The 12,673-nt window shown below is 32.0% G+C and overlaps 2 protein-coding genes across 21 annotated transcripts; both read right to left on the reverse strand.

The window, feature by feature from the left end:
- Positions 1–212: 212 nt before the first annotated feature.
- LOC104094848 (replication protein A 70 kDa DNA-binding subunit B-like) lies at positions 213–12,332 on the reverse strand. Of its 20 annotated transcripts, none has more exons than XM_018770311.3 (14): positions 12,213–12,332; positions 11,611–11,696; positions 10,634–10,695; positions 10,400–10,436; positions 5,284–5,439; positions 4,612–5,121; positions 3,976–4,097; positions 3,799–3,892; positions 3,560–3,686; positions 3,307–3,467; positions 3,086–3,209; positions 2,668–2,983; positions 1,293–1,429; positions 213–407 (listed from the first exon to the last, which is right to left on the reverse strand). In XM_018770311.3, the coding sequence occupies exons 6-12, from the start codon at positions 4,620–4,622 to the stop codon at positions 2,675–2,677; spliced, it is 948 nt and encodes a 315-aa protein (XP_018625827.1). In that variant the 5' UTR covers positions 4,623–5,121; positions 5,284–5,439; positions 10,400–10,436; positions 10,634–10,695; positions 11,611–11,696; positions 12,213–12,332; the 3' UTR covers positions 213–407; positions 1,293–1,429; positions 2,668–2,674. The 20 variants fall into 20 exon arrangements, with proteins under 20 accessions (XP_018625827.1, XP_009599142.1, XP_070033511.1 ...); XM_009600847.4 differs by having other exon boundaries at positions 11,388–11,696; XM_070177410.1 differs by lacking the exon at positions 12,213–12,332 and adding an exon at positions 12,138–12,208.
- On the reverse strand, positions 4,975–7,624 carry LOC138891448 (uncharacterized). The gene is made up of 3 exons (XM_070178768.1): positions 5,669–7,624; positions 5,284–5,439; positions 4,975–5,121 (listed from the first exon to the last, which is right to left on the reverse strand). Exons 1-3 carry the CDS (start codon positions 7,622–7,624, stop codon positions 4,975–4,977), a joined length of 2,259 nt encoding a protein of 752 aa, XP_070034869.1.
- Positions 12,333–12,673: the final 341 nt, after the last annotated feature.

A 12,673-nucleotide genomic window follows, 5' to 3' on the forward strand; every position in this document is an offset into this window, starting at 1 on the left:
ATAGTGCAACGGAACAAACCTTTGTATAATGTTCAAAACTTTAAGAGGTCGTTTGGTAAAATGTATAAGAATAATACTGAATAGGACTTATTATTAATACTAGATGGCTTTTGCCCGTGCATAGCACGGGCCCAATACGGTAGAATATGGAATTACTACTTGTGATTAATTTGTTTTGATATGAAATTGCATTGAAGAAATTGAGACAGAAATTAGAAAGTGACACAATATTCACATCCATGAGAATACTAAATATATACATATAGGTATTACATATCGACCAAAAGAGATGCATTTTACTTCAAAAGGAGCATAATTTTTACATCCATGAGTATCTATACACAAAAGGTGATTCTTTCTCCATACAGTAATTGTTCTTCATTGTAGTGCAACAAAAGTACTGACATCTGCAAAATCACAGAAAAAGACTAAGTTTCAGTACTTATATAACATAATGAATTAAGTTTTAGGGTAATATCAATGCAATCCATTTTTTCTAAAGCACTTTTTCAGTGTGGAATGATGCCTCTACAAGATTAATATAAGTAGGCCTTCTGTTACACCATTATTGATCAATCAATTGCATTGATACCTGATAGAATTTTTACCAAGAAAATTGAACTGAACGAAGCAAAGTCAATTCTATGCATAATAATAATTGCACGAGACTAAAAACATGCAAACGATTTTCCTAGATCTCCTCAAATTTAGCTTTTGTTGGATAAAATTATGCAAGAGAAATGGGAAGCGAGTGTACAATCTACAACATTGTCATTAATGAAAAAACAAATACAAGCATGACCACTAAAGCATTTGACCAAATAATCGAGTATGTTATCCTCGTAACTCGTGCAAAAGACGCTAGTGTCTGCATCACAATGAACAAAGAAGTCAATATAGACTTAGGACAGAAATGAGCTAGGGAGATACTTATGTCCTTTTCTATGACATCTAAAACCAAAGCAGGGAAAGAACAAACTCCTTTAATAAAAGGATAATGATACACACAAACAGTTAGAAAGCTACTTAGAACATTAACATCAGAAACATTCTTTTCTTTTCGTCTTTCATATTCAGATTAGTTAACTATCCATTAAAGCAAAATACATACATGCAATGAAAAAGAACTTAGTACTAAGCAAAATATGAAGAGGTGATATAATAATGAGGAAGACATGGTGATTGTTTCTTAAATCATTCTGCATTGACATGTTAATAAACCATGGAGAATGAGTTAAGTAATATGGGAGATGGGATAGTATCATAGACAGATAGTAAATAGGTAAACTAACCTAATATTACACCAGCAAAAGATTTGCTTTAACCACAAGTAGAAAGCAGCAACATCGCTGTGGCTTTAACCGCATCCAAAAATAGCAGCAAAATGCCTTCAAATGCATCCCAAAACAGTAGGAAAATGTGGCTTCAACTAAGAGAGCAGGTGAAATTAAGTAAATATGTTGTATTGATAGAACGTTCCAAGGGAAAATTAAACAATGCTAAGAAGTGCAAGAACAAGTGTACGTAGTAATTACACGTGTTGAGAGATGATGCATTCTCAAGAAATAAGCCAAGAAATTTACTCCCCATTAATAATGATATCTTAACAATCAAATAAAAGATAAAAGCTTTGAAATTGGGAAATATATCGGTTTAGTTTCCTCGTACTATTATTTATTCAGTTTCATCACCCAAACCTATCTTTAATTGGCGGCACCTCGATATGTTGTCTTTTCTCTCAAACCTCTATGATTATGCACCCTCTAGTGCAAATTTTCCATTCTCTATATTTCTATCTTTTGATTTTATTTTTTTTATTCACATCACATAATGTTAGAGAATTCCTCCCACATAATCTTTTTTTTTCATTCACATCACAGTATGTCATAGAATTCTTCGAATGGTGTCTGAAGAAATTCCCATATTGATAGAGTTTCTAGTTGTACGCAAAAATTTTATTGAGGCAACTTTTTACCTAGATAAAGAAAAACGGGAAAAGCGAAAATAGATATACAACCTAATCTTTCTGTTTCAAGAAATAACTTTATAGAAACCGCATGTTATACTTGCCAGCAAAGTAGTTCTCCAGATCATTAAAACCAATTGACTCATATTTTATCCTCACACTAAACTCAAACTATATCATTCTATACTCCATGAAAACATCTTAAGTTGACGGCCATTGGAAGTTAAAAATCAAAGATGAATGACATACAAAGATAGAACAGAAGAACTGCTATTTTTACGGAGGAAAAGCAAAAAAAGAATGCCTCTTTTATTGAGGCAAGAAAATATTGTTCCTATAATCCATCCATCAAAATACAGTTGCTCACTTTTCTTTTTAAACTTTCTTTCTTATTCCCTATTATTTGGACCTTGAGGTGGAGACAGACACCAATTTGAACAACTACAACGACCATCTTAACAGTCCAATATCTATTGCACATTTGATTCATCAAGATCAAGCAATGACACACAAACTGATCAACACTGGCAATTGATCCCCATGGCATGTATAGAGCAAATAGCCGATAAAATCAAGATAAACTTATAATACCAAGATTTAAGCTCTAACCTTCAATGTAATTAGAAACAATAAAAAGAGAAACACACAAATTGATTAATATGAGCAGATAAAAGAACAACTTTATTAGAAAGTTCAAATACCTTACAATTACTTTTTCAAAAGAGGAGTCTTTATTTCCAAGCCCCGCTTGTAGTGGAAAGCATCGTCTTTGTTAGTTGTCTCTTGAGATTCTCTTCCCTCCAAGCTAAGATGTTCAATTTTGCGTTTTCTCCCCTCGGCAACATCCATCATGGTTGGCGGGAACTCTTGGTGGATCTCATTGTCTTTGTTCATGTAAGATAAAATAGACAACTTTTGCACTGTATCATGATATTTTGTAAATAATTTTTTCATTTGAATTTTGAATATCTTTCCACTCAACTGTTTCTGCACATCTGCAAGAGGTAAAATTTGTCTCTGGGAGGATGAAATTGGTTAGTTACGTATCAAAGGGGGGTCATTTTGCCATTGATATTTGTTTGTATGTTTTTGAAGCTAACAGTAATATGAAATATGTACCTTGACATGGTAGATGTCATAAATTTCTTCTGAGCTGAGGCTTAACATTTTCTCGGCATGTTTGTCAGAAATAATGGCTGTTGCAAAACTACTATTATCTCTAACAGTGACTTCAAATTGACATCTGTTATAATGTAGAACAAATATTTGGTTAGATGAATAAAAACTAAACAACTATGAACTCTAAATAGTCATATAGAAGAATCTAGTAGCATTTATACCTTGGAATTAGATGAGTGGATCGTTGACAATTTGTACAATAAATTGTCCTCCAAGAGAAAGATCTCGTGAACAATTGCTTACAGTCAGAACAAGATAACACACAAAAGCGTTGATTCTCATTTGGCAGAGAAAGTTCAGCCTCAACATAAAATACTTGTCCCTATATAATTCAAGAATGCCACATATTTCTTTTTTGTGACTACTAAAAATAATTAAATTTCGGTAGAATAATACAATTTATGTTGTTCTTACTTGAGGTTGCGCTTGGATATTGGAAATAGCTATGATTTCATCCTCAAAGGGCACCACCATAACATAGCCTGTGGAAGATGTACTCTTTACCTTGTATGCATTAAGCATTGGTTCAATTGTTTTGGCCCTACAAGAAAGTTAAAATCTTAAAAAATTGTTCTTGTATATATTAATGCATTATTATATCAATAATATGTTTCTACTTATGCATAATTCACAAAGAAATACATGCATAATACCATGACTTCAACTCAACAGCTTGTGGGTAAGGAGGATTGAATTGGATTGTTGTACTAAATTTGTTCGACAGTCCACTGAATTTGTTCGACGACCCTACATGCATTCAAATATTAAGATTTGATTTCACTGTTTGATATTTGAAAAGGAAAAGGGTAAAATCATGTATGTACTAATACCTGATGATGATCTGCCAATTTTTCTAGCAAGAATAACCGGGTATTCATTCAGTTGTTTCAAAAGTTTATTCCCATAAATATCAATGAAATCTTCCCAGAGTGTGAATTTTGTTGTTTTTTTCCTGTAAAAAATGAATAGAAGATGTTCAAATAATATATTGGAGTAATAAAAAGTAATAGCTAAGTTTGACAACTTAGACTGTGAAGTAAACCTCAAATGAACAATAACAAATATTTAGCTTAGCCAAAAAATATTTCTCTGTGTGCTTGATTTAACAAGAACCATATTACAAGGTTGCGAGTGCTTCACCCTCTTACCACTCAACAATACTACACTATGGAAATACGATCTCATACTAAAATGCTACAAATGATTAAAAAACTAAAGTTCTGAATTAATATCATATATATGATTTCAAATTATTAGTCAATATATAGGCATTGCTAGACGATGCATAAAAAGACAAAAACAACATCATAGTTGAATCATGTGAATTTTTTTTTTTTGCCACAAAAAGATAAAACCAGCAGTTACAACCGAAAAAAGAGAGGTGGTTGATGAGGAGGAGGAGGAAGTGAAGGAAGATAAGGAACAACAAAAGAAATAGGGAAAAGGAATAGGAGGTATATCCTTACTGCTTATCCATAATGATAAATTCTTGAATTCTTCTTCCATTTGCAGCATATGTTGAAGGACCGCCATTAATCACAATAGCAAGGACATCTTACGTTAAACCAAAAAAAGAAACAACAAGTAAGTTAACAAATTATGAAAATCATTGTGCCATAACAATGAAAAGATTTTTGAGAAGGTACAATAAATGGTTTGTATATGCACAAATATAGATAATTAAATCTTTGAATACCAAATTCAGATTCTTTAGGTTGATACTCGAAAGTGTCAAACGCAGTGATAGTTAGCCGCGTTGGCGGAGGTAATGGATCCTCAGGAGGAGTGACCTTTTCAATTGGCTCAACAATGGTTCTTTTATCGATTGTTCAAGTGAATTTGTTAAGTGGATTTCCATATAAATAAGATGACTCCTTCACCTGTGCAACTGACACCAAGGGAGTGTGGAAAGGTTCAAATAGATCTTCAAAATGCGTTATATCAGCATTGAACATGATGGCCTGAATTTGATTTTCCTGTAAGAAAATAAGATATGGTTAGATTATAATCATATTTAATTAAATTGGGGGAAATTATACCAACAAAATATACAAAATTTTAATATGAGCAACCTCTAATATATGAGCAAAAATGGATTAATTCAATTACTTTTGGCAAAATTGTTTAAAAAAGAATACCTCTTCATCCTGTAAAGTCATGAGTTGATATTTTTTGGTTTTCTCTTTGTTGTCTTTGGGACGACCTTTATCAATTACTTGGATCTTACAGGTCCATTCTTTTGTTTTGGGAGTGATCATGTTGATAGTTAACCTTTCACCCATAGTGGACTTAATCTGCAATTACAACATATTAATATTAGTATAACAGTATACTTTAACAATAAAAATAAACAAAGTTTAACATAAATGAAAGAATATAGAAAAAAATCAAGTTATAATTTGATTTACCATAAGAAATTGTAGCATATGGTCAAGAAAAAGCTTTTTTAATAATTTCATCATAGACTATATTATATGTAGAGTGATCATCATCGTCGTCAGCCGTAGGTGGTCTTATTAATACTTTCACACAATTAGAGCTTTTGGCTCTTGATAAAGCAACATACAATTGACCATGAGAAAAGACAGGTTCGCGCAAATAGATACCCACAAAATCTAATATTTGACCTTGAGCTTTGTTTATTGTCATGGCGAAACATAATCGAACTGGAAATTGTGTTCTTTTAAAAGGGAGGGGTAATTTCTCATCTTCTGATGTCATGAGTGGTATTCGCGGAATAAATACATGTCTATTTTTAAAATCGCCGCTAGATATTGTTGCACTGATGACATGAGTTTTAAAATTATTACATATTAATCGTGTTTCATTGCATAAACCTTCACTGGGATTCAGATTTCTTAATAACATAATCGGGCAATTTTTCTTCAAAGATAATGTATAAGGAGGCAAACCAGCAGGATTTAACGTGTGCAAAAAATCTTCATACTCACTCTGATCTTTTGGATCAATTGTCTCATCAGTAGCAATGTAAACTTTTTCGGTGGTTGGAAATTGAGCAAGAAGCATGTCATTTATTTCATCAACGAAATCATTTTTGGTTGTTAGAATAACACGAGAAGTAATAAAAGAAGCATTTGAATGACAATTGTATAAATCGGGATAAGTAACTCGAAAGAGCATATTCAAAGATTCTTTTTCAGAAGTAAATGGAATAATGAGAGAATGAGGAATTTCAATTTTTCCATAGGCATTTTGTCTTTCTTTTCCATCACCAATTCTCATTAAATATTCACAAAAAGCAGGATCTGTTTTCGCACGCATATTCTCTGATAGTTGTAACTTTTCAAGTTGATTCCAAATTTCGGAGAACAATAAACTTTCACGAATAAAATCTTCCTTTTTTCCACTACGAACCACGGGAAGAGTTTGTCTAAAATCACCACTAAAGACAACTACCTTTCCACCAAATAGTATATTAGTTTCCATTAGATCTCTTAAAAGCAAATTGAATGCCTCTACCGTTTCCTTTTTTGCCATTGAAATTTCATCCCATACAATTAGTTTTGCATCTTGTATTAAAGATGCTAATGAACTTTGCTTACTAATATTGCAGGTGAAGTTCTCATTAACATCAATGGGAATTTTAAAGCGGGAATGAGCAGTTCGACCTCCAGGAAGAAGTGAAGCTGCAACACCGGAACTTGCAGTTGCTAAAGCTATGAATCCTCTGTGCCTCACAGTAGCTAATAAAGCACGATATAAAAAGCTTTTACCAGTTCCACTAGGACCGTCAATAAAGAATGCCCCTGGTCTATTTGAAAATATTATGTCAAGAATCATATTGTAAGCTCTTCTTTGTTCAATATTTAATTTGTTTTCTAATATTAAATCTTGTTCGCTAACAATAATATTTCTTTCGAAATGAACATCTTTAGCTTCTTTTGCTATTGTAGATGGCTTTATCATTTCTAAAATTAGTTCAAATTCATTAATATCACGGCCCATTGAATGAAGAATATTGTTAATATGGTTTAACACTTTGTAACGGATTTCTCTTCCATCAATATTCGAGTCTTTTTTGAAATCTTCAGACATTGGGTTTTCAAATTTTTCCCACAATTCTTTTGGATTAGCTGGATTACAATAGATTAATAACATAGCAAATAATTGTCTTAAACTAGATGGCATTTGATAACTTACAGCTTCAGACATACATTCTACCAAATTGTTATCACAAAGTAATAATCCTCTTTTTTCTGCAGCTTCTCTAAATGTTTTACATTGTACTCCATTTACAGTTTGCAAATCTTCATATGATTTTGGTCCTCTCACATTCATTAGAAGCAATCTAAGATAGTATCTTTCCCCTTCAATTGGATGACATGTCACCACACGACCAATGGCACTTCCTCGTTGACGAGGTGTCCATGTTTTTTCTCTTGTTGACCATACAAAGTATTCTGGAAATTCTCGATATAATAAATTTAAGTCCATAGCATCTTTGTTTTCTCGATTCATTAAAAAAAACTCAGTTTACATTGTTTTCTTAACCATTGGATTGTTCACAATTCTACTAATATTGTCTGTATTCTTGAAAGAAACAAGTTGTTGTCCATCAAGATGTAGCTGAAGATGATATACATTTGGAAACATTTCACTAATAGGGAAAGCAAATATACGCCATGTTGCCTCAGGTGGTGACACCCACCTAGCAGATTGGTATTCCTTTATTTCATCTTATCTCTATGTTTGTATCATTAGCATGTATATGAAATGCAATTTTATCATGTCCTTTGCAAATATACTTATAAATGTACTTAACAACTTTAATATCAGAGCATATCTCTACATTCATATGACAGTTGAACCTACAAAGTAAATATGAATTATAAGGAACAACCCATGAATTATCAAGAAGGTGTCCTCTTATTTGCACTTTCTTATCTGTGTTTCGTCTTCTATAAATTGGATACGAATTTTTTCCTTTAGTTGTTTGTTCTGCAAACTCTTTTGGATACTTAAATTTACAATGACCTTTTTTTTTCATACAAGAATTTGTTGGATTTAATTCTCCGCATGGACCGTGCATCATGTGATCTGTAACAAGTGAATATAGTGTAGGATTTTCTTTTTTATCCGGTAATTCAGCACATACAAATCGGTCATATGCTTCAGGAGTTAGTAATTTGTATTTTTCATCAAGTATTATAAGAAAATGAGCATGTGGAAGTCCCCATTTTTGGAATTCCACTGTATACATAAATGCTGTGACTTTACCAAATATTTGTGTTTTGAGAATATCCTTTTTCAACTCTTCTAGTTTTGCTCTAAATACTCGACTAACTAAATCGGGTCTATTTTGTGTTTAATCTATCGTTAGAAGGTTTTCTTTTATTTCAGGCCAAGAAGGATTACACGTCATAGTCAAAAATATATCTGGTTTTCTAAAATGTTGCACTAATGCAATAGCATCCATATACCTTCGACGCATATCTCTTGGGCCTCCTGTAAAGCTAAGTGGGAGTATTTTTTGTTTTCCAACTTGTGAAGCTTCTCTTTCCCCACATCGTAGAATATCTAAGAGCCCACCTAATACATCAACTCTGAATAAATTCTGATTAAAAGAAGCAAAGTCTAATCTTTGGCTTTCAATTTTTATCCATTCATCCACAATATATTGTTGGAATAATCTTCCAGCATGTAAAAGTATATTTTCATCATCTCTTATTTGAAGTTTGTAACAATAATATTCACGACAAGAAACATTGTCTCTTTTTCGTTTTCCTTTTTGCAAAACCTCAGCTTCCATATCGAGTAATCCATCAATTGAACACATATTCATTACACTCGGTAATTGTTCATGTTCACAGTATGTTCGCGTTATTGATTTACCAGTAGAATGCTTAATTTTCTTAATACCACAATGCCATCCATTTTGACCATGAGGGAACAATAATGGATATTGTAATGGATCATAACAACCATAATAATAATTAATCAGCTGACTTCTATCACTTTTCGTATATATACGGATATGTGGTGCATGAATAGAATTATTGATATCTTGTTCGACCCATATACCTGCAACTTCTGATACAGTTGGTAGGTTATATACTCGTTGATCTAAACCAGCATCACTCTTAAACGCAATATAAAAATTAGATAATTGTGGAATATTTATTTAGGATTTCAAAAACATTGAGTATGGATTAATTTTTAGTATATTCATCAAACTTTTTACAATATCTTCATTCAATTTATTTGAACAAGCCATTCGATTTCTCACTTCATTTTCACTATCAAAGAAGTATAACTGAAGGTTTTTTCCTTTTTGATCAGCTGGTATCAAGTCATTTATGAAATGATACATTTGCCCTTGAACACGGAATGTATAGATACCATTATTTCTTTTTGCTAGCTCTTTGTCATAAGCTACACCAAGGGATGTGAACGCAAACATTTTATTGTATGTTCTAATGTAAGTTCGAAAATGTTTTGATTCCTCACTATTTCCCAGATAAAGGTTTCTTAACTCTGTTGGCATTTCATGTGAAATTAGTTGAATAGAACCGTTACCACAACAGAATGCAGGCGGTTCATATTCAAATTTTTTTGCTCCACAAAATTGGCATTTTGGTATTTCTTTTAATTTAACGTAAGTATTTTCTGCTTGCATACTACTCGAACCACCAGATTTTGTGAAAACGTTCCCTGCATACGAAAACTCTAGTATTGAGTAGATTATTAACTCAGAAAAAGGTAATCACTACTGTTCTTAGTAGATGCAGTTTAAACAAACCTTGATTTTTAGTCATACCTGTTCTTTTCCTTGAAAAAGGCAATGGGTCATTTATAATAAGAGAACTTTGGTTGGTAGAAACATTGGTTGCGTTAGAGGATGATGCGTTAGCTGCATCAACACTAATTGAAGATTCAGTAGACCGTCGTCTTTTCAGTTCAGCTCTGTTTGCACGCCGTCATGCCAAAAGGGCCTCTTTTTTATCAGGTGGCATCAGTCTATATAATTCGCGTCGCCTAGCCTGTTTGTCAGCATGTGATTTTCCAAAGGCCTGGTCATTTTCATGGTTTCTATTCGCCATTAAGGCAACTTATCTATTGCCGGGATATTTTTCTTATTATTAAGGCTTGAAAAGGAAAACACTGAAATTTTAGATACATGTAATGATATGCTTATAAGTTATGTAAGTTTAATCATAATGGCATATATCACAAACAAAAGCAACTTAGGTAATGATATAAATTTCATAACTGATTCTGAATATAATAGATTACCTTTTAGTTAAAAAGAGTTAAAGTATGATGGGATGACCTGAAATGAATAAAATGAGTAAATTCTTTACTCGTCAAAAACAATTAAAATAAATAAATGACAAACGACTAAGATAGACAGAGGGAATGTTGTTTCCAAAATCAAAAAATTTTGATGATCTGGTCAACACCTCCTTAATACGAAGAAGGTAAGAGAAAAATATTAATGAATAAATCTAGCAGAAGAGCAGTACTTACCACACGGTGATTTTTGCTATTAAAACGCACGAACACACAACTATCACAACAGACAGTGAGCCCTATAATAAGAAAAATAAAACAAATAAAGAAAAGTGTCAATAATAGGCAACCGCAGCCTGAAAAAGATAGATAATATTCAAAATTACAAGAGTAAAAGACATTATTATATTGTTTATATCTTAACTCATATTCAAAGATTAAATAAACCCAATAAAAAAGTTCTACCCTAAAATACCAAGAGAAAAGTAGTACAATACAGAGCCTTAAATTTTTTTTGTATTTATTGGTTTGTGTAAACATTGAATACAGTTAGCTTTGTTGGCAATATTGTGGTTGCTTATTAATGGAGTATATAAATATTTGAAAGTAAAATATGTCAAGGAGGAATCTTGGTGTAGCACGTTAATATTTGAACAAACCTAAGCAGATAATGGCTATTCTTTCTAGGAGTATTTGTTTTGTGAACATAAGCTACAGTTTTTAGACAGACAAAGCATTGTTTTTATCTGAAATTGGAACACCCAAAGTAGATGAAAAAAAACTGATAAAATAGTTCTTGGGAAATAAAAGTAGGAGAAATTCAGATCTGAATTAGGAACATTCAAAGTAGATGGAAAAAACTGATAAAGTAATTCTTGGTATAAGTTTAAATGAACAATAATGGCACCTACAAAAAAAATTCAGCATAAAATCGAAAAGGAGATGAGAAAAAAAATTTACCAAGCTAGTTGAGAAGATGAATCAAACTTACAAAAGAGTGAAGGAGATGAAAGTGAGTGTGAGCAAAGAAGATGAAACTGACTTAAAGAGTAAATGAGATAAAGTGGTTGGGCCCTCTTCACGAGCACTTCCTCTTACACTCTCTTCTCTGTCTCACAACTCTCAAAAAGAAAATAAATATTCAAATCAAAAAGAAACAAAGTAGTCCCCAAAAATCTGAAAGTTGATGCAAAAACCAAGCAAAAAAATCAGACTTTTTCCTTCTTCAAACTCCTCCATTCATCATCCAGCTTTCTAGTAAACCAATTCCTTGTCAAAATCCAGCACTTGTCACACACACCTAATAATCCGGAAAAAAAAAAAGAAGGAAAAAGATTAAACCCCATTAGAGAAAATCCCAAGAAAATGAAAGAGATCGTGATAGAGAAAAATTCCAAGATGGCTCTTCTTCTAGTAAATCCAAGATTTTTGAAGAAGAACAACCAGATGCTGGAAGGGATGAGCTTTTAGCTGTTTTGGACTATAAGGTTAAATCTTAAGATCTGGCTAAAGTTGCGCAACAACTTGAACAACTTGAGATGGCTATGTGTACAAAATTACAAGATGGAATTTCTTATCTTTCTACTGATACAGTTCACAAGAATTCTTCTGAAATCGGAACATTCAAAGTAGATAGAAAAAATTGATAAAGTAATTTTTGGTAGAAGTTTAAATGAACAATAATGGCACCTACAAAAAAATTACAGCATAAAATCGGAAAGGAGATGAGAAAAAAATTTACCAAGCTAGTTGAGAAGATGAACTAAACTTACAAAAGAGTGAAGGAGATGAAAGTGAGAAGATGAAAGTGACTTACAGAGTAAATGAGATAAAGTGTCCGGACAATGTAGATGAAGTGACCGAACAATGAGAGTTGGGGTTTTGATAGAGTAACTTTTCTAGAATAGTGTAGATGTATTCTATGTTTCCATACGTCCATTGGTTTAACATTCTTAGTAGAAAAATAAAAAATAATATTGAAATATATAATAAACTAGGATTATTTTTTATTGACTATTTGGTCTGGTATATTAAAATTTTTGAAAGGTCAGTTCTGTTTTTATACATATATTAAAAATTATGGTATTACTAATCACATGATTTGTTATGTATATGAATAGCATTGAATATGATATATAACTAATACAAGTATTAATTATATATAAATTAAAAAAATACTACCAAATAAGAAATTAATAATATCAAGGCTAATACATTTATTATTTTCCCTAATACATCCTACCAAACAACCCATAGATATCATGACCACATGATATA

The sequence above is a fragment of the Nicotiana tomentosiformis genome, chromosome 6 (genome assembly GCF_000390325.3).
Source record: "Nicotiana tomentosiformis chromosome 6, ASM39032v3, whole genome shotgun sequence".
Classification (NCBI taxonomy): domain Eukaryota; kingdom Viridiplantae; phylum Streptophyta; class Magnoliopsida; order Solanales; family Solanaceae; genus Nicotiana; species Nicotiana tomentosiformis.

Bases quoted from the DNA above. Each gene is read 5' to 3' on its own strand.
- LOC104094848 (XM_018770311.3), bottom strand. The intron at 3,893-3,975 runs GTATTAGTACAT...GAATGCATGTAG, and splicing joins AATTGGCAGATCATCATCAG to GGTCGTCGAACAAATTCAGT. The intron at 3,468-3,559 runs GTAAGAACAACA...TGAATTATATAG, and splicing joins ATATCCAAGCGCAACCTCAA to GGACAAGTATTTTATGTTGA.
- LOC138891448 (XM_070178768.1), bottom strand. From the start codon at position 7,624: ATGAATCGAGAAAACAAAGATGCTATGGACTTAAATTTATTATATCGA. The intron at 5,440-5,668 runs GTATTAATAAGA...TTGTAATTGCAG, and splicing joins AAAGCTCTAATTGTGTGAAA to ATTAAGTCCACTATGGGTGA. The intron at 5,122-5,283 runs GTATTCTTTTTT...ATTTTCTTACAG, and splicing joins TGACTTTACAGGATGAAGAG to GAAAATCAAATTCAGGCCAT.